Raw genomic sequence first — 21,748 nt, forward strand, 5'->3', positions numbered from 1 at the left:
CAAGTATTTCTTGCAAGCTTTCTATGTATAAAAGGCTGTCCTTGATATTGGGGGAGACACTTAACTGATAAAGTAGCTAAACTTGAAAAACTAAACATTAGATGAGGAGATATCTGAAACAACATGAAAATAACCATAAAATGTCAGGCAATAAATGGAATGGTTAAAAGTTCAGATTCATCTCGGAGTTGAAAAGACATATGTTCAGTTCTAGTCCTGCTACTTTACTATATATTGTTTTCCTATTTTAAAATAAGTATAATGATAATCCTACCTCAAAATTATTGTGAAGCTGCAATGAAATAATTTGTGTTAAGTTCCACTTCCATGCCTTACACAATAAGTTTAAACATTAGCAGTACTATTCAAGCAGCATCCTTTACAGAGTCTCATCGCACAATGCTCGTGAGTGTGGGAAACACGGTGAGGGGCTGAGGTTTACAAGGGAAGGTTTCACAGAGGATTTGTGATTTAAAACCATCCTGCAGGACAGAGAGGACATTCAAGGAATTGGGCACAGCACAAGCAAAGACAGAATTGGGTGTCAATAACCACCTCCAGGGCACAGCAAGACTTGGACTTGGCTTTCAGCCAAGAGAAGGCTTCACTTAGGCAAGGCCTGTGTGGTAGAGGAGCTAGTGGGTAGGCTGTGGACCTCACAAGGTAGGTAGTGGGAACCTCTGTGGGCTCCTCAGCAAGGATGGGGTGTGATGAAAGTGAAAACAGCATTGCACAGGCTCTAAACTGGACAGCATTGCACAGGCTCTAAAAAGCTAGATTAAAGGTGGTAAATGCCTTTATTTAGATTACAGTGATTTCTGGGAGAAGGTCAATTACAAAGTGGGGTCGGGGGGAATGGCCTGGATCAATGGAAGGAAAACCTAATTACATTTTCCAAAATCAATATGAATAATCTCCTATAACTTCTTATATATTTTTAAATATTTTTTTATTTTTTCAATTATAGTTGACATGCAATATATTAGTTTCAGGGGGACAACATAGTTATCAGACATTTACATAACTTATGAAGTGCACACCTCAGTGAGTTTAGTACCCATCTCATAACCATACATAGTTATTACAGCATCATTGACTACTTCCCCTATGCTGTACTATAACTTCTTATTTTCCTGGCTGTCATATATCTTTTACTGGTAGATAAGTTCTAGCAACTGTCTGGAATGCTGCAAGTTAGCAACATCTAAAGATGACAGCACAACTTCTGAACGAGCTTTTCTCAATAGAATGGGGGAAAAACTGCTGCTATTCTGACTGTAGCCTGAGAAATCTTCAGCCATTCCTGTGATAAAAAGGGCTCTGTCGAGAAGATGATGTGAAGAGACTTAGTATTAAGGGGATGCGATGAATATTAGTCTCTGGGAAGAATACAGTAGTCAGGACAATGAGAAGTAGATTAAAGATCTGCAAGGTTTTTTTTTTTTTTAAGGTTTGTTAGATGAGGAGATGTGCTCTTCATACATTTGCCTTGTCCAGCAAGTCAGCTTTTCTGGTTTCCTTTTCAGGTATAGTCTTATGAAGTCCTGCTGGCGCTGGAAAGAGGACAGCCGCCCCTCACTTAAAGAGCTCTGCTTACGCCTAAACACTGCTGCTCGGACTGCCGATGACAAAGTTGTGTTGCAAGTACCAGAGCTGGTGGTTCCTGAACTGTATGCAAATGTGGCAGGCATCAGCGTGGAGAGCCTCTCCCACAGCTATAGCATCCATTGAAAATCCCGGGGCATGAACATATATGTGTGATCATATGCTCTAGGAACCAATTCCTCTGAGAACAGAGGATGTACTTTCTAGTGGGACATAAAGGGAGAAGTGTCACATGCAGCCTGGGTCTCCCCCTATACATTTCCCTAGATGGGTGAAATGATGCTGGGTGAGACGCTGCACACCTCTTACACTTAAAGTTGACAAAATATAGTTTCCTTTATGCTGTCCCAGTCCTAAAGACTCAGGGCAGAAATGGCGCACAGTGTCGCTACAAAGGAGGTTTTAGAAACCTGCCATTTTGGAGGGGCATGGCACAAATAAGCTGCTCCCTCCCACCACAACCTAGTTCCCTCTTGAAGTAAGTTTTTTTCTAGACCATTATAAGGTCCAGGGAAATTATAATCAAATGAGCAAATAGCCAAAAAAGGAGTTGATGAGAAAGAAAACAAAGGTTCTTTTTGCTCAGGGATATAGATGTGGACCAAGGTCATCCTTCAAAGACAAGTTGGAGGAAAGACGTGAAGTTCCACCTAATGGTTCCTTCATGCAGGGCTGGGGGAGAACCATGAGGGGAAATTTCTGAGTTTCCCCCGTGCATAGGTAAGAGAAAGATGGTCCCCTTTTACCTAATGCTGAGGCAGGTGAACCCTGTTGATACTATTTTTAACTAGGAGCTAGAGAGGTCATTGTATGATTAAGAACATTTCAACATGTATATTTTTTTATCAGACTAGCTTCCTGGTCTTTATAAGACTAGGGGGACTGAGCCACAGAGAGGCTGATGATTAATATACGATGTGTGTTTAATAAATGGGAAAGGCAGAAACCAAGCAAGAATGCTTAGTAGGCCAGAAGGTCGACAAGGCCTAGCAATGGATACCCTAGAAAGAAGGATGGCAGCTTCCTATTTTCAGTCACCCATCGATGCACTGTGAAACTTATTTCATTAAATTAATATTTATTGAGTGAAAGTGGGTTTTCAGGTCTACAGCTGCTAAAATCTCTACAGTAGGGAGGATAAAAGTAAATAAATGGAAGTTAATGTTGACAGAAAAATTCAAGAGATGATCTACATTGCTAGAAAAAGGATAAAATGGGTTTAATACTTACCTCACAGGGTTGTTGTGAGGACTGAATGAGAGTATTTGTATAGTATCCGGCACATAATATGTGCTTAATAAATGTTCATTTCTTTTCTTTCCTCCTTCCTATCCTAGAATCTTTTATGTCTTTTTCATTTAAAATCTAACCTGGCCAAGAAGAAAACCTTGGTCATCAGTCACATATGCCTAAAAGCAATGGTATGGTTCAAGTGCCACGTGACTAAAAGGTTGAAGTCATCATTTTTGTGTGACCTTCTGGATCATGATAGTAGTCTCCTACTATTGCAAAATACTGAAACTATGATGATGGCAATTCAGCTGAACATGTGATCTGTGATTTTAAAGACTACTCACTCGGGACACTCTAGGAAGGACATCTAAGCCTGCTGTAGAAAGGATGACTGGCAGCTGAATTATTTTATAGAAGTTAAGATCCTGATGGAGTCATGATGAGTCATTCAACTAAATAATGATCCTTACACCTGCTGGTATACCACAATGACTCATCAGAATTGAAATGGGTGGTAAGTGGCAGTAGAGCGAAGGGAGGTTGACTGGCTTGGCACAAAATGATAAAGCCTCAGGGAATCTCATCATTGCTTCTAGGCTGTTCATTTGAGTCAAATTTGCACAGAATTTATTTATTTATATATTTTAAAAAAACTGAGTGTCAAGGACAACACTGACAGAGGCAGTACTAGGCAGTATTGTACTAGGTGTTGAATAAAAGAAATCGCTTTTGACCACAGTCTACAAAGTAAGACATTATACACATATTTGTATGAATATTTGTAAATTACACATTGTAGTTAAGTGCTATGAAGAAAAGTGTAGGATAAGAGAAGGGAGTATAAAATAGAGGAGCTGCCTGAAGAGATGGCATTTAAACTGAGACCGTAGGGATGGGTGAGCAAGCCTGACAGGCTGAGGAGAGACTACCAGGACCACATGTGTGAGGATTCTGAGGCCAGAAACTGTGGAACTGACAAGAGGCAAGTGGGATGGGAACCTAGTGAGGCAAGAGGAAATTGGGACATAATGAAATTGTTCTTTCATACCATGTGTTAATATTTGCTTTTGGAAGAGGGAAAGAAGCAGATAATTGCTGTCATAAATTTTTACCCATAATTTTGTTTTTCTGGATTCAGGTCTGGAACACTGGATACACTAAATTATTTATTCTCAGAAAACTGGGTCTTGGACATGAACAGTAATGTGGAGATTGACTGTGGGAGTGAGGGGCAGGCTGGGTGAAGGGGTGTGAAGTTGGAAAATTGGGACAAAGGTAATGGCGTAAAAAATAATAAAATGTACACACACACACACACACACACACACACACTCTTATAACAAAAAAGGAAAATTAGGTCTTCTCTCTTGGCCAGGCTTTCTCCAAAAGGGATATTATGTGTCTGGCACCTTTGATTTATCAGCTATACTAGGTATTTCTGGGATTTGATCTTTTTATTAAGTGTCTAACCAGTTCTGGCACAGAGGAAGACCTGCTACAAAGCTCATTGTATAATGCTTTATAAATTTTAAATCATTTTACACCCATTATGTTATTTTATGTTCTCAACAATTCTATAAGCTTGGCAAAGCCGATTGTAATATATTCATTTGGTTGATGAACAAATAAGCTTAGAGACAGTGACTTAATGGAGGTTAGGCAGAGGCAAGTGTTGGGAATGAAACCCAGGTCTTCCGACTGCCGCTCTTTTTACTGAATCCCACTGAAGGCTAAAGGTCATTGACAGACAGGTTTACTCTCTATGTTGGTAAAAGGAGGATGATCAATAGTAGATGAAACATAGACTTCCTGTAAAAGCTCACTTTATTCTTCACCATCCTTCAAAACCCATCCCACAGGGGAGCATCCCTTACTTCCCCAATTGAATTCTGTCTGGTAAGAAGCATGAGCTAAACCATTTGATCTTTTCTTTTGATATTCAAAATATCAATTTATATTTGTTAAAAAATTTTATTGTATATTTCCCATTGCCATTTAAGCCCCGTATACCCCACCTTCCCACTTTAATCACCACACTGTTGTCCATGGCCATGAGCCCTTTTTCCTTTTTGCTCAGTCCCTCCACCACCTAACCTTGCCCCCTCTACCTGTCATCATGCTTTCTATCTAAGAGTGTCTCTATTTTGCTTGTTAGTTGAGTTTGTTCATTAAATTCCACATATAAGTGGAATCATATGGTATTTGTCTATCTCTGACAGACTTATTTCACTTAGCATAATGTTCTCCAGGTCCATTCATGTTGTCGCAAAGGGTAAAATTTTCTTCTATTTTACTGCCAAGTAGTATTCCATTGTGTAAATGTCCCACAGTTGTTTTATCCACTCATCTTACTAATGGACACTTGGGCTACTTCCATATCTTGGCAATTGTAAATTATGCTGCAGTGAACTCAGGGGTGCTTATGTTCTTTTGAATTAGTGTTTTGGGTTTCTTTGTATATATTCCCAGAAGTGGGATAGCTGGGTCAAAAGGCAGATCCATTTTTCATTTTTTGAGGTATTACATATTGCTTTCCAAAGTGATTGCACCAGTCTGCATTCCCACCAATAGCACAAAAGGGTTCCCCTTTCTCCACATCCTCTCCAGCATTTGTTATTTGTTGATTTATTGATGATGGCCATTCTGAAAAGTGTGAGGTGGTATCTCATTGTGGTTTTAATTTTCATCTCTCTGATGATTAGTGACATTGAGCATCTTTTCATATGTCTATTGGCCATCTGTATAACCTCTTTGGAGAAGTGTCTATTCAGGTCTTTTGACCATTTTTAAATTGGATTTATTACTTTTTTTGTGGGGGGTGTTGAGTTTTGTAAGTTCTTTATAAATTTTGGATATCAATCCCTGATCAGATGTATTGGTGAATTTGTTCTCCCATTCCTGGGTTGTCTTTTTATTTTGTTGATGTTTTCTTTTGCTGTCCCAAACTTTTTAATGTAGTCCTATTTGTTTATTTTTTATTTCCCTTCTCTGGGGAGATACATAGGATAAAATATTGCTATGAGCAATGTCTGAGATTTTACTGCCTATATATTCTTCTAAGATTTTTATGGTTTTGGGTCCAACATTCAAGTCTTTAATCCATTTTGAATTTATTCTTGTGTGTGGTGTAAGAGGGCAGTGTAGTTTCATTTTGCTGCATGTACCTGTCCAATTTTCCCAACTTCACTTATTGAATAAACTTTCTTTAGCCCATTGTGTGTCTTGCTTTCTCTGTCAAATGTTGGCTATAAAGGTGAGGGTTTATTTCTGGGCTATTCTATTCCTTTGATCTGTATGTCTGTTTACATGCCAGTGCATGCTGTTTTGAATAGGCCTTATTATATAGTTTGCTATTAGGCAGAGTGATTCCTCCAATTTTGTTTTTCTTCCTCAGGATGACTGTTGGGAATGTGGGGTCTTCTGTGGTTCCACATAAATTTTTGAAATATTTGTTCGGGTTCTGTGAAATATGACACTGGACTCATTTGATCTTGTTACTGCCACAGCTCCACAGGGCACTAAAGCTTAACCCTTACGGATCAAAAGAAGTTTTATTATTAAAAAACTAAAACAAAAACAAAATCCTGTTTATATACTACGACTGTCGGGATTTTCACTTTCAATGTGTTCAAAATTTCAGCCCTCTTGTTTGATGGATTCTTTCTACTTTGTCTCTGTTGCTTAAAGGTTTCAAGGTGACAATTAACTAGGGTGGCCCAAAGAAGAAAGCCCTGTGCTAGGAACCTAGGAGGAGGAATAGTAGTATTCAGGTCTAACATTCCCACTCCGGGTTTTAGCTTTACTCATCCTATCAGTTAGAGGGGAGTAACGCCGCACCCAACTCTCAAAACGCCGCAAGAATGAGACCCGAAAAGGAAAAGCGACTTGCAAACCTTATTTCTCACCCTATAAGAAACGTTATCCTACTTTCATGCTTCTGTGCTTTGCTAACATAATATAATTTACTTAATTTTGAAAATAACAAGGTTCTATACTCAGCAACGTGAAGTTCAAATAACTGCAGCAGATTCCCCCGTGCTTTCAGGACTGAAAAACCCAGCCTCCTTCCCCGCTTTCCTCCGGGCCCAAGGGAGGCAGGAGAGGCGTGCCCGCGGTGACGCAATCACCCTAGGCCACTGACGTCACTGCCAGGCGCCGGTTAGCACGTTGGCCGAGCCTTCGGCGGGCTTTCGGCGGAGAAAAATGGCTTTGGCCAGCGATTTCTATTTGCGCTACTATGTGGGGCACAAGGGCAAGTTTGGACACGAGTTTCTGGAGTTCGAGTTCCGGCCGGACGGTGAGCGGAGGAGGCGGGGTGGGGCGAGCGGCCCCTGTGGGCGTGCGAGTGTTCGTCGGGGGCTGCGGCCACTGCTTCTGGCCGCGTAAATAGGAGCTTGAGAATACTAGGGGCATGGACTGGTTTTGTGAATAAAAGGAAATCAATCGGTGTAAATTAATTTAGAAAAGCTAATCCTGGCAGATAGTAAAGGTGAGTCCATAGCAATTAGCATCCCAGGATCAGGTCACTGGGAGGCCCTTAAAGGACTAGTTTATCGACCTAATACTAGAACATTTTAAAGACTATCCCCAACATGTAGAAGTCTTCCGGTGGCCAGCAATCTTCGGACTACCCATTCACCCATTATTCATTCAGACGCTGTATGTAAGGCAGCGTAAACGAATAAGACCCGCCCTGAAGGGGGGAGCCCAATATGTAGAAAAATGAGTGTAAGTATCTGTTTTGGATGCTGGAATACAGTTCGTTTTAGTATGCATTAAGAATACAAAAGAGGGATGCGGTTAGTTCTGCATGAAGGAGTGGGGAAAGCTTCCTAGAGAAGGTAGGCGACAGTTGAAATGACTCTTGAAATAGGTATTTTCTTAGCTGGGGAGCAGACGTTTCTTTTTTGAATGTATTTTATGTGTTGCGCAACATTTGAATACAAAAAGCGAGGTTACAGTAATGAATGAGACTCTTTAATTTCCCACAATGAATTATGTCATGGTGGGTCACACAGTCATGAAACTAACCGTAAATCATTATGGATATTATGTATTAAGTGTTATGTCCATGTTTTGGACAAAGTTCTGTGAGAGCATGAAGGAAAAATTAGGGGAGGATCACATGTTAGGAAAGGGGAAGAGGATCATACATTTCAGGCAGAACTCAAGGTAAGGACAGCCGTGCAGTTATTCAGAAACTGTAATCGCTTTTTTTTTTTCTCCCTATGTTTCATCTAAACTAGTTAAGGAACCAATTTATATGAATTCTCCAACTGTTTTTTATGTGATACTGTTTTGAGTGCCTTTGCCTGTGAATAGTTTCAGCTTTTAGCCATTAACATCAATTAGGTAGTCTAATATTATCAGGGAACTTTCATGCCAGAACAGTGGTTCTCATCCGTGTATCTGCCACCACCCCATCCACACACTTGAATCAGTGAGTGAGTCACAAAGGCAGTGATTCCTTGGGGGCTCACTTCATTAGGTTTACTTGTCATTTTAGAGCATCAGCACCACCTTACTTGTGCTCCTGGCTGACTGACTGGAAGAGAAGCATCCATCAAGGAGCACAAAGTCATGATGGATTAAAATTAAATATAAACAAACTGGCCAGCTTTTATCTAGAAGCAGCACATAGTTCGTATGCTTCCTAATCACAATTCTAATATATTAGCATTGCCATAGTATTATACATACATTAATTTGAAGAAAAATAATTAAAAGAGAACATTTTGGAGTAATGGGGACAGCATGAGTGTTGAAAGAAGGTAGATCTAGATCTGAATCTTGTGTGACCCTGGGCAAGTTACTTAACTCTGTTTTCTCAACTATGAGTAAGTGGGAGAATAAAACCCTCCTCTTAAATTCGAGTAAGTGATTAGATTAAATGCCCTGGGCTAATCAGTTCTCACCAATGCAGACATACAACATAAACCTTAAAAGAAATGTTTGCTCCTTTTTCAGATCCCCTGTTCAGTTCAGGACATAGTTTAAGAAAATGAGCCTTAAAAATGGCCTTCCCATTATATTGAAGGCATGGAACATTTAAAAATTATATTAAATGTTTAAAAATTATATCAGATGCATGGAGTATTTTAAAAATTGCCTAACTTCAACTGCAGCCGACTTACCAGCAAATTTTTGAGTGTCCACATTCTAGGATTGGTCTTATGCTAGCTAGGGGGGAAGAAATATTAAAAGTAGTAATATAAAATGGACTTTATCTTCAAAAATGCTTACAATGTCATTTCTTTATTTTTTTTTAGCAGTTTTTGCTGTTATAGATTGAATTTTTTTCCACTCCCCACAGGAAAGCTTAGATATGCCAACAACAGCAACTATAAAAATGATGTCATGATCAGAAAAGAGGTAAGTTCTTTTGGAATGTCTCATTTTTTACAGTGACCCACTTTTCTCCTGTCTGTATTAAATTCACAGAAGTACATATAAGGCTGTATTATAAAGAGGAAGCTGATTTATAGATTGAAAAGGGGTTCTACTTAAATTAGATATAACTGTAGTATCAATAACAACAGAAGAAATAATCTGAATATAAGCTGTAGTCCCACATTTGACAATATCACTTAATTCATTTTATAATTAATTTGTCTTTTTATTCTGTTGAATGTTTAAAATGGTAGTCATGATTTAAGAATGGTATAAATTTTAAATCAAAGGCTTAAAAGTTAGGAATAAGGGAAAGTTCGGATCACTATAGTGTGTCCTTGGATTTGTCTCTGTTCACTTCATAGATGTTTTGGTCGTCACTGTTAACCACTCGGAGAGATTTGAATCCCATGTTACCGAGGCAGGGTTTCACTAGGGGGCTAAGTGATGTGAAGAGGGAGAAATATATATTAAAGGGAAGGACAGGAGAGTGAAGAAAAGTCATAAGGTGGATGAGTGATTCTCTCCCATCTTTTACTTTGGCATCAGAATGAAATTTTTCTGTGATACTCTCATTGAATGTTTGGAGTTTGTAACTCTGTTTAATCATTTTATTCTGAGGTATGAGAAGGAATAGAGAGGCATTTTAAAATTTTTATTGTAACTTATTTTCAGGCGTACGTACACAAGAGTGTGATGGAAGAACTGAAGAGGATTATTGATGACAGCGAAATTACGAAAGAAGATGATGCTTTGTGGCCCCCCCCTGACAGGGTTGGCCGGCAGGTTTGTAATTAGTGGTTCCTTAAATGCATACATATTAAAATTGTTAATATCATTGTTATGTTTTTCTTATTTATTTATAATGGGTACTCATTGAATCTTTAGTTTTCTATTAGTAGGTATCTGGTAAATACTTTTTTTTCCTGATCCTTATGCTATCTCCTAGCAGTAAAGGAGTCGATGCATAGCTCTAAATTTAGCTATCTTTCCAAACAATCTGTTGTAGCCACCCAGCCAAGGTTAGGATGTTTTCACACTGTTGTAGTTTCTATTACATGTTAATTAATTTTATTAGGAATAAATGTAGATATCTGTTAAATCTGAGACTTAAGATTCTCATTGACTATGTACAATTTACTTTCTCCAAATTTATAACTTTGAAAACTCTTATTTGCATCTCTTGCTCCAGAGAAACATTTGATTGGTTTCTTTGTTCAAACCGACCCCTGTCTTTGCCTCTCATATTCCCCTCAGAGTAACTGATATGTCTTAGAGGGCTTCTGAGAGCTCTGAAGGCTGATTCCCTCAACAGAAAGACAGTGTGATTTCTGAATTGGGCCTTTTGAACTCTGGGAGAAAAGAGATATGACCCTTTGAGAAAGAAACATTTAATTTCATGTTTGTTTGCTCTGAGGATTATACTTTGTAACACCTTCTTTGACTAGCAGAAAATAGGGAGAAAACAGATGTTGACCTTCTGTAGCAGTAACTTAACTCTTCTATTTAAAGGAACATTATTTGTGACATCAAAGGTAATAGGTAACATTACTTATGCCTTGAAAACGCTTTTAAAAGTAAGTTTTGATCTGTTCAATTTTGTGTACATGAACATATGTACTGAAAAAACTCTGGGAGAATCCAGTATTTTCATCTACCCACTTGATGATGTGGTTGTGTATTTTGCTTATTAGGGAGGATTAGGCATGCTTCAGAAATTGTTTGTTGGTCTTTAAGATTTTACAAATGTTTAAGAACTCTAGTTAACTATGAATTTTGTGTGTGCTATAAACTGTGTATAATTAGGTCTTCTGATCAGTTGTATATATAAGACTATCTTGAATAGCATCTTTATTTAACCTGAAAAATTACTGCAGATATAGCCTCTTAATTATTGTTTTTACATTTGCAGGTAAATATAGAGAAAAATTAACACAATAAGTATGGCACACTGAGAACATTTACATTATGTTATGTGTATTTTAATAGTTCTCAATTTTTAATGTCTTAGGAAGTCAAAGTCTTTCAGTCTTACAGTCCAGGATTCAAATATCAACACCATCCCTTACTGGTGGTTGTAACCATAAACAAGTTCCATCCTGTGCTGTTTGAGTCTTGGGTTTCACAGTTGTCAAAGTAGGCTAATGAAGTCTGTTTGACAAGTGTATTTTAGGGAATTACAGATAATATTTGTAAATTCCCTAGCAGCAGGGCTTGACACATAGTAGGTATAAAAGTGGTACTATTAATGTTACACATTTTATTTTTGGAGCCTGGTAAAAAGGATAGTGTGTTTTATTTTATTAAAAGTGGCTTGTACACATATTATTTTTACAACATTGTGCCTTAGAGTGATGCCTTTAGTTTTTACTGATGTTATAAGAAACATTTGTGTGTCACTCTTAAGTATGTGATTCATTTTATGGAATCTTTATGAGATCTCTGGGGAATAACTTTGGTTAGCCTTGATATTGGGGACTCCTGTGCAGGCGATGGCATTTTAATTTTTTTATTTTATAGACACAGTTTATGTCTAACAGATTAAGGTCACCTCCCCCCCACCCCCCATTACTGTTAGAAAACCTGCAGCTAAAATTGGGACCCCCTGGTAGCAAGGATAGAGATATCTCTGGGGTGGATTTTTATATTAACTACATTTCTCTGTTTTGTTTTCTTTAGGAGCTTGAAATTGTAATTGGAGATGAACACATTTCTTTTACTACATCAAAAATAGGTTCTCTTATTGATGTAAATCAGTCCAAGTGAGTATGGTAAAGCATTTTTATTAAGTTGATCAAATTTATTAGAGAAGTTCATTTTAGAACTCTAGACAGTTTGCTAAGCCTATTTCATTGGCACCCTGTTAGTTTATTATGCAGACGTAGTTCTGATTTTTGTGTCATTAAAGACTTGCTACCAAAAAAGGTAGCAGTTTATTTATTGATTCCCAAAAGAAAAAAAAATCTGACAACTATGAATAATAATGCCCAAATTTTATTAGCTACTTTTTATAAAAATCTGGGCACTGTCACAAAATTTAAAAGTAATCCATGCTGGATACCAGCCTCATTAGCCCCACATTATCATTCTCCTGTTTGGGTTTATCTTCAATTAAGGGAAAAATCCAGCAGAGCTTTAGCTGCGTGGGTCCTCTCAAGTTGAGTCCCTGTGGCGCATACCTTTGTCTTTTCCACAAAACCTCTCCTCCTCCAGTTATTTCTTTTCACTATTTCCCTTCAAAATATCCCCATGGTGTTCTTTTACTGTCACTAAGTTTTAATAACTCATTCGCTTTACCGGTTTGAATGTAAACTCCATGAGAACCTTGTGTATCTCCAAAATTAGCAGTGTGCTGGCACACAGCAGGTGCTTTTTGGGTATTTATTAGAGGAAAGGAGAGAGGAGCGAATGTCTAATAACTATTGGATCTAAAAGGCTGTGTTCATAAAGACCAGATACTTCTAAATTATCAAATTTATTTTCCCACAATTGGTGAGGACATGGTATTCATGGCCTACTGGGATTATAAATTGGCACAATATTTTTTCTTATTTTTTAAAAAGACTTTATTTATTTATTTTTAGAGAGAGGGGAAGGGAAGGAGAAAGAGAGGGAGAGAAACATCCATGTGTGGTTGCCTCTGGCGCCTCCCCTACTGGGGCCTGGCCCACAACCCCGGCATGTGCCCTGATTGGGAATCAAACCCGCGACCCTTTGGTTCGCTGGCTGGCTCTCAGTCTACTGAGCTCACCAGTGAGGGCCAGGTACAATGTGTTTTTGAATGCAATTTGATAATTTACCTCAAAAGCTATTAATATTTCATTAATCTTCGCACTTATTTTCACCATGGTAATTTTTTTTCTGAGTATCTGTGGAAATAGTCTCAAATAATGAAAAAGTTTTATTATTTAAAAAAGATAGTCATTAAAACCTTATAATTGGAAAAATATCCAAATGTCTAACAAGGAGAGAATTATTAAATTAACTAAGAATTACTTGTGGATTTTTTTCTTAATATAATAGAAAAACTAATGTTATAAAGGGCCCACGGAATAATTTTAATTATTAAAGAAAAAATAGAGAAACACCAAAATGTTTATAGTTATTCTGTGAAAAGTGACATTATATAGTATTATGAATATATTTTTTTCTTTCTATCTTTACAATTTTATCTACTTTATACATTTTTGTGATGCATAGCTACTTATAAGGAACTAAACACTTTATATATGAGATGAATACTGGTAAAGAAATTTTGTAAATTTTTTTTTTACAGAGAAGATAGAGATGGTAGTCATGGACTCCTATTACTTAATTGTTTTAGATTTTTGTTTTGTTTTAGGAATTAATTTATAGAATTATATTATTGCAAAAAAAGTAACTTTTACCTTTTTAAATTTCAGGGATCCCGAAGGCCTTCGAGTATTTTACTACCTGGTACAAGACCTGAAATGTTTGGTTTTCAGTCTTATTGGATTACATTTCAAGATTAAACCAATTTAAATTATATGTTTTTTGAAGCTGTTTTTATATTTAACTAAGGGATTGGTAAAGGGGGGTTATTTGTCATTTACATTATCAGGATTTTTATGTATGTGAAGCAAACTCATTTTTTTGTATGCAAATTGAAAATAAGAAAATATATAAACAGGCTTAATGGTTATCTTCACTTTTGTCTACGTGGGTTGGACAGTGCCCCCATGTGTTAGATTCTGTACATAAAAGACACCTGTTGAAATTTTGCTCCAATAAAACTTACCAAAGCCTGGGTGGAGAGTGCTTTTTTCAGGAGGCTATGTCTCTCATCACTTTAAAGATTATAAAAAATTGTTGTAGGAGGTACATGCTATGGCAGAAATTCTTTCAGGTAGAAATATGTAGCTGGAATAAAGGCAATTATTCTTTCATATCTGATGGGATTTAGGTTTTTGGTGATTATGGAGGTTGTTTTCAGAAGGTTCTGGATTTTTTACATTTATCACAAATTCCTCTGGGATTATTTACATTGAAATGTTTTTGGTATAAACAGTGATTTCCTGAAGGATGACAAGTAAAGTCAGTACCCCAAGTTAGGCACACTTTTTATTAAGCCTTTATTCCTTATTCCACAAGTACATATTTTGTGTATCTTTTGGAACTAAGCGAGCTCTCAGCTTAAAATTACCTAAAATTTAGATTTAAGTTTGTGTGTATCTGTTTATATTTGAACCCCTACTGAGCACAGGTCCCACTCATTTCTCAGTTCCCTTCAACTCTTAATAGACTTGACCTTATTTTTCCTGTTACTCTTCAACCTCAACCCCACTCTTGAAACATGTGCAGTCCTGGTGGTATAATCTACTTGCGCCAGGGACCCGTCAGGTGTGACTTTAGGGTGGAAGGATTAGCCTCTGCACTCTTGACTCCTGAGCAGCTGGACGAGAGCAACTGTGAGCAGTAAACTTTGAGATTATGGAATGTCCTGTCTGCAGTTCAACAGGGCGGCCACTAGCTACTACATGTGGCTGCTGAGTACTTCAGATTTATCTACTGTAACTGAGTTGAATAGTCCTATTTAATTAGAAAACATTTTTTTCCAATATCATATTGTAAAAAATTTCAAACAATTGTAAAATGAACATCCATATGCCAATCTAGATTCTATAATTGACTTTTTTTTTTACTGTAATAAGTCTTAAATCATATCCTGTTGATTTTTCATTTAAGGGTAGAATAACTAGTATAATTGGTGCCAATAGACCACTTTTTTTTCGTAATATTTAATTTTGATTTAATTTAGGTAGTCACGTGGCTTGTGGCTACCTTTTGGACAGTGTAGCTCCAGCGCATGGCTTGGTAGCCTGTTTGCCATGGAGCGTTGTCTGGTCCTTGACATTGTGTGGAAATGCGTTGCCATCCTCACAGATTCCATGGAAAGTCACCTGGTCTTCACTGTGCAAGACTACACTGTCATCACCTTCAGGTCCCTTACTGAAAACAAACATTTCTGTTCAAGTTGTGGACCTTGGTGGATGTGCCATATAAAAATCATAATTTTCTTGCACTTAGATATTAGGAAAAGGAGAAACAGTCACCCTTGGTACTCCTTGTAGGCCCACAATTTTTAGTTGCTCCTCAAGACAACCTTTAGTCTGTGGCTCCTGTTGAATAAGATGATCCACTCAAGACAGCATAGTTGGAGAGAAATAATTCTCAGATTAAAAGAATCGTTAAGATACTAACTCTTTGTCCCCATTTGTAACTTCCCTGTAGTGCTGATTTGCTTATGCTTCATCCCCACTGCCTATCAAGTTCTTATATTCAAACAAGTTGCGTTATTAGGATAAATGTTTTATATTGTCTCTGATTTTATATGCCTTGTTTGAGCAGGCTCTTGATTGTAAGCTGCTGGTAGACAATAACCATTAAAAATTAAATTTTGTGCAGCACTAGTTTTATGAGAATTTTTTTTTAAGATTTTTATTTCTAGACGAGAAGGGAGGGAGTGCTGCGCGTGGGTCACCGGCCAGCAGTGACCACGGAATGCTGTGGATGGCTCGACGAAAAACACGCGAGAAAAAACACACATGCACAGAGACAGACTAGTTTCTGTGGGGAAGTAGGGATGAAATGGCCACCCCCCCTAGTGGGGAGCGTGCTGATTTACCCTCCATACCTGCTTTTATTGGGCTCACTTTGCATAATAATTCAGGTAAAGTACAGTACTCATTAGGGGGAAGTAAGGAACCATAGAAAACAAAGAACTCTGCTGGTCTATTGAGTTGGGGGTCAAAGAGCTGTAAGACTGAGGAACAAACTAACTTCCTCCTAAGACCCTTCTCATTCAACTGAGAGCATTCTAAACAAAGAAGGTTTCACAGTAATTTACATGTTCTTTCTTAGGCCTGATCACCCCGGGAATCCGCACTTCTCAGTACCGAGCTGCACCACCCTGTCATTGTTTCAGGCTTAGGTGGAGCAAGGGAACTAAGGCAACTGGGAGACAAGGAGGTTTTTTCCCAGACGCTGAGAACTCAGGCTATGTCAAAGCCGAGGAGCAAGGGTCCATCACCCCCTTTTGCTGCAGCCCCCCAAGTCCTTCTTTTGGGGGGCCTCCCAAAGTGATCGTGCCTGTCTTAGGTCATTCCCCCGTGGGGAATCTTACCCGTCTTTGGCTAACCGACCAAGCTTTTTGGGGTTCAGTCATGAATAAAGCAGCAGAAGCAGCATTCCTGCCAGGAAGATAAGCTTTTGTCTCCTTGCTGGCTTACGGTTCCAAGGGCGTTCCCTTAGCCTTAGCCTAGGTGGGGGTTTCAGCTTCTGATACCAGTCAGGGCGGTTCCCAACAAGGGAGAAAGGGAGAGAAACATCAATGTGTGGTTGCCTGTCTTGTGACCCCTACTGGAGACCTGGCCAGCAACCCAGACATGTGCCTTGGCTGGGAATCGAACCAACGACCCCTTGGTTCATAGGTTGGCACTCAATCCACTGAGCCACACCAGCCAGGGCCATGAAAATTGATTTTTATAGCACTCAGGTCAGTGGATATATGTACCTGCCCCCATGTCCCATAATAAAGAGACCACTTGCAATAAACAAACATCTGTTCCAAATGTTAGTTCAGGACCCCATCCCTCTTGCCCTTTCATGGGATAGAGTGTCACTACTCAGCACTAGCACAATTCTTTTCCATGTCATAGGTTCTTTGTAAAAGTTTATTCAACCGGTTGTCTTGTAGTTACTGCCTTCAGATTTGTCTTGTAACTTAGTCTGAGATGTAATACTCATTTCTGTTGCTATGGAAACCTTTCAAGTATCAAGAATTTTGTATACATGCCTACTCATACTGCAAGTTGTATATTTGCCCACATTGGCTACGGCTGTGTCATGAGTGTGGCTTAGTGGTGGTCCTGATTGCTCACGTATAGTCTGAGTAGAACATTTCAACCTTGATCAACCTGAAAACAGGAGTTGTGCTGTAAGTTCAACTGCTGATCCAAGTTCAACTGAAGTTGTTTGAAGACTTAGAGAAGCTTCAGGTTCACAGCAAAATGGAGAGATGTACCACAATTTACAAAATTGAGAATGATGCAGAGCATCTTTTGTGGGGAGCTGGTGGATGCTGGTGGCATCCTTCAGCGTAGGACAGGAAGAACAGCATGATGCTGTGAAATGATAACAACTGGGGTTCGAAGCTGTGGGCAGAAGAAATGAAGGTGTGACTGTAAGTGATGCACTAAGCTTCTAGCTAACAATATTGTCAGGAAAGGATGTGTAAGATGTGTGGTTTCCCAAATGAAAAAAAGCTTTGCAGCACAGCAGCCATTAAGTAAATAAGTGAATGCTTTATGTATATTTTTTATGCTTGTATAAGTGTGTTTTGCACAAAAGTGAATTTGGAAGACACAGTATAAGAACATTTAAAATATTCTTTAAAATTTATCATCTTTCTGTTTTATTGACAGTGGTTGTGATGGAGTTTGATGATTCCAATTTTGTGCATTTAATCAAAGGCCATGCTAGGAGTTTCAGTCTTATCTAAAATGACTACTGTCCTTTCTTTTTAAAAATTTTTTATTGTTCAAGTACAGTTGTCTACCTTTCCCCCCACCCCAGCCATCCCTCCCTCCCTCCCCTGATTCCACGTGTCCTTGGTTTTGTCCATGTGGCCTTCATAGTTTTTCCTTAAAACCCTTTACCATTTTCCTCCTATTATCCCCTCCCACCTCCTCTCTGGTAACTGTCAGTTTGTTCTTAATTTCAATCTCTCTGGTTATATTTTGCTTGCTTGTTTGTTTTGTTGACTAGATTCCACTTAAAGGTGAAATCATACAGTATGCACTGTTGGTGGGATTGCAGACTGGTGCAGCCACTGTGGAAAACTGTGTAATTTCCTCAGAAAACTAAAAATGGAACTGCCTTTGGACCCAGCAATTCCCCTGCTAGGATTATATCCTAAGAACCCAGATACACCAATCCAAAAGAACCTAAGCACCCCAATGTTCATAGCAGCACAATTTACAATAGGCAAGTGCTGGAAACAGCCTAAGTGCCCTCAGTAAATGAATGGATCAAAAAACTATGGTACATTTACATAATGGAATACTACATAGCAGAAAGAAAGAAGGAGCTCCTACCCTTTGAGACAGCATGGATGGAACTGGAGAGCATTATGCTAAATGAAATAAGCCAGGTGGTAAAAGACAAATACAATATATGAAGTTACTACTATTCTGATGCTGGTTGTCTTCTCATCTAGGAAGAAATCTACTTTTTCTAGAAATTATAGTTTAGGAAAACAAACAAACCAAAAATTGGAGCAGCTACACAACTTGGCTTGGAGCAGCTACACAACTTGGCTTTTTAGTCATTAATCTCATTCTGCCTCACTCTAAAACTACAAAGTATCTAGATTTGGTGATCAGTCTCTCTTCACTGAACCGCCTTGTTAATCAAGTGCATGTGTAGGCGTCGTATCTCCTCCATGTGTGGCACTGACGACAATGAACAAGATGACGTGGTGCTCACCCCGTGAGTTCGTACACAGGAGACAGTCAACTGTGTACCTGTAAAAAGTGTTCCTCACCTGTGTGGCCTCCATCATGAGAGCCACCGACCTCTTCAGCTTTAAGGATATAAATTAGAAGAAAGGCTCAACATCACCAATATCTCCAAGGGTAGTAAGAGGTAAATAACCAGATCTCAGGTCACAGTACGTTTTTCTGAGTAGTAAGCAGTATGCTGCTATATGTTTCCCAGCTCCTAAAATATATGAATTGTATTAATGTAATAATTGCCCACCCCCCATCCTCAACTTCCCCAAAACTCTCTTTCAAATGCCTACACTCCAAACCTGACAGGATAGAGAACCTAACTCAGTGTCAAGATTTCTGGATTGTAGTACTGCCTTGGGAGAGAAAGAAAAAAGAAAAAGAGCATTTGCTTATTTCAAGGTCTGAGAAATCCTATGTGAAATGCTAATCTCATTAAATTCTTCCAAGTCTAGGGAGTACTACTCTTATTGAACACATGAGAAAACTGAGGCTTGGAGATTTGGAGTGACCTGTTGAAATTTTTGTGGCTAGGCAGGATTTGAATCTTGGACTTCCCATAGTCATATTTCACACTTAATGAGAGCCTACTGTGTATTTGCCAGGTCTGCTTACACTCTCCACGTGATCCATGGCAGTTAATTCCTACTGCATCCTTGGGAGGCAAATATCGCTGCTTTACTGCGGTGAATCTGAGGGTGTAGAGAAGTGAGTGACTTGCCTCAAGTTACACATGGAAACTGGGGCTCTCACTTCAAGCCAGAACTTTCTGGTTCCAGAATTCATGCTTTGGACAAAAGGTTTATTGAAAATCCAGGCCCTTTTAAATTCATATTCTGTGCTCTATGCAGTCAGTCAGGCCTGATGATAAACAGGGGTCAAGAACTAGCAATAACACAGGGGTGTCAAACTCATTTTCACTGGGGTCCACATCAGCCTTGAGGTTGCCTTCAAAGGACAGAATGTAATTTTAGGACTGTATAAATGTTAACTACTCCTTAACAGTTAAGTGAGAGCTCAGCGCTGCTGCCGGGTGTGCTGAGCCAGATAAAACAAGGTGGAGGGCCGGATTCAGCCCTCAGGCCTTGTGTTTGCCACCTGTGCAATAACGTGTCCTTTGGCAAATCAGTAACCTCTCATGATTGATTTCTTCATTTGTAAAATGGGCGCAGTAAGAAATAGCTGTGGGTCAGCTTTGGGAGGTTTCAGTATGCTTATACACACAGTAGGTCCTCCAACAAATGAGTGTCTGTCTCTGCTACCTTTCCCCAATCATTAGTACTTCTCCCTCCTTAACTCCCTGTCTTCAGTCAGCAGAATTATGTGTTTGTTTGGTTGTTTGTTTACCTATTTATGGCATAGAAGGCTGTGGACCTTCTTTCTCTGTCTTGAGATTGATGAAGCCAACCCAGGGTTAGAGAGAGAAGAAAATGCCCAGCAGTGAGTATTCCTGAAGTGCCCAGGCTCTACCCAAAAAACTTAATTTCCACTATTGAGTGCAATTAGCCCCTGGGAGGTACTGCAGCTGCCTGCTGCACGTGATGACATGTGGACGACTGCAATGATGATCCAGAGATTGAGGACTGCACCAGAGGACAGAAGTAGACCCACTGTGGGCCCCACCACAGGCAGCAGAGCCTAAACTGAGTCCTAGGGGCCAGTACATTCAGTAGACGGTGTCTGCAGTTAGATTGAAAGAGGGTGAGAGAATTAGGAAGCTGAGGAGTGGGGAGGCCGCCTCAAGCATGATGTGTGGTGGTGGCTAGAGGTTGGTAAGGGAAGAAAAGAACAAGCAAAGAAGGTTGTCAGAGCCTGTTGAAATAGGGGTGGCTTTGTTTCTGCATAATTAATACCCCTTCAGTTCTTCACCTCACTCTTCTGCCCCCACACTCCATATTAACCACTGTAACACGAGTTGAAAAGCAACTTAAACTGGTTCCACAGAACTGTATGTCAGAAGGTTGACAAGGCCTGTATGAAATGCAAGCGACTGTCTGGCTCATAGAAACCATTGCAGAAGTGTGTTTTATGTGGTAGGTTGTAGAGAGATATTCATGAAGTAAGATTTGTGGACAAAACTCAAGTATAGGAATAACTCACCAGTATCTCTTCTTAAATGGTCAAATGTGAATATTTTCACACCCAAGTGGTGTATAAATAGAACAACTTTTGTGGAGAGCATTTGGTAGAATGTATCAAAGTTCTTTAATTTATATATCCTTTGCTCCCCCTAATTTCATATTTAAAATTTTCCCTAAAAATATTCAAATTTGCATATACTAGCAAAACACTGGAAACAACCTAAACGTCCCACAGTAGAGGATTGCTAAAATAAATTAGGACATAGCCCATGTGGATAATAATTACATGGCTTTAAAAATGGTACATTTTAGACACATTTTTAAATAAACCTTTATTAGAAAAAATAGATAAAAATGTGTGTGAAATGACACCAACACTGATAGTAAATGGGTAAAACATACATTTTGATGATGTATAGATAAAAAAACTAGAGAAATATACCAACATTTTTTATAGTGGAGTTACAGATGTTTCAGGATAATTTCTAAATGCATTTCTTTGCTATAAACATAATGGAAAAAAGAAATAATCTTTTTTCCCCCCAAATAGTAACATACAATAGAAAGTTTCTGACAGGCTATTTAAGAGTTAAAGAACTTAGTCATGATATTTTTTATGTATATCTATATATACTTATTTATACATGTACATTTTAATCATTTGGTTTTACTACTAGTTTCTTTTAGGTATGCTAGGTCTTTTTTTTTTTATTAAGATATTAGTTCTTGGTTTCTTGAAAGCTGTCTTTCTTGTCCTCAAATGCTGATTTTAAAGGCAGTCCTGCAGGGCACCAAGTAGTTCATTCGTGGAGGTGGAGGAACATGCAGCTCATGACCACCTTTCCATTCCCGTCAGCCCCAGCTTTCATCATTCAATTTCCTTTCATTGCTCTGGTCAAGGGGAGGGGC

General features: G+C 38.7%; 2 protein-coding genes across 12 annotated transcripts in view; both read left to right on the forward strand.

Moving 5' to 3' along the window:
- STYK1 (serine/threonine/tyrosine kinase 1) overlaps positions 1-2,941 on the forward strand; it is a 42,575-nt gene extending 39,634 nt beyond the window's left edge. For all 10 annotated transcript variants that reach the window (XM_045830069.1, XM_045830077.1, XM_045830074.1 and 7 more), the window contains one exon: positions 1,527-2,941. In XM_045830069.1, coding sequence (XP_045686025.1) covers positions 1,527-1,731 — 205 coding nt within the window. In that variant the 3' untranslated portion in view covers positions 1,732-2,941. The remainder of the gene's footprint in view (positions 1-1,526) is intronic.
- Positions 2,942-6,979: 4,038 nt separating this feature from the next.
- MAGOHB (mago homolog B, exon junction complex subunit) lies at positions 6,980-13,994 on the forward strand. 2 transcript variants are annotated; one of them, XM_045829537.1, is made up of 5 exons: positions 6,980-7,135; positions 9,152-9,210; positions 9,904-10,014; positions 11,908-11,990; positions 13,632-13,994. In XM_045829537.1, exons 1-5 carry the CDS (start codon positions 7,042-7,044, stop codon positions 13,729-13,731), a joined length of 447 nt encoding a protein of 148 aa, XP_045685493.1. In that variant the 5' UTR covers positions 6,980-7,041; the 3' UTR covers positions 13,732-13,994. The 2 variants fall into 2 exon arrangements, with proteins under 2 accessions (XP_045685493.1, XP_045685494.1); XM_045829538.1 differs by having other exon boundaries at positions 7,003-7,135; positions 9,108-9,210.
- Positions 13,995-21,748: the final 7,754 nt, after the last annotated feature.

This window comes from Phyllostomus hastatus, unplaced genomic scaffold (assembly GCF_019186645.2).
Source record: "Phyllostomus hastatus isolate PE091 unplaced genomic scaffold, TTU_PhHast_1.1 phas_scaffold_93, whole genome shotgun sequence".
Lineage (NCBI taxonomy): Eukaryota > Metazoa > Chordata > Mammalia > Chiroptera > Phyllostomidae > Phyllostomus > Phyllostomus hastatus.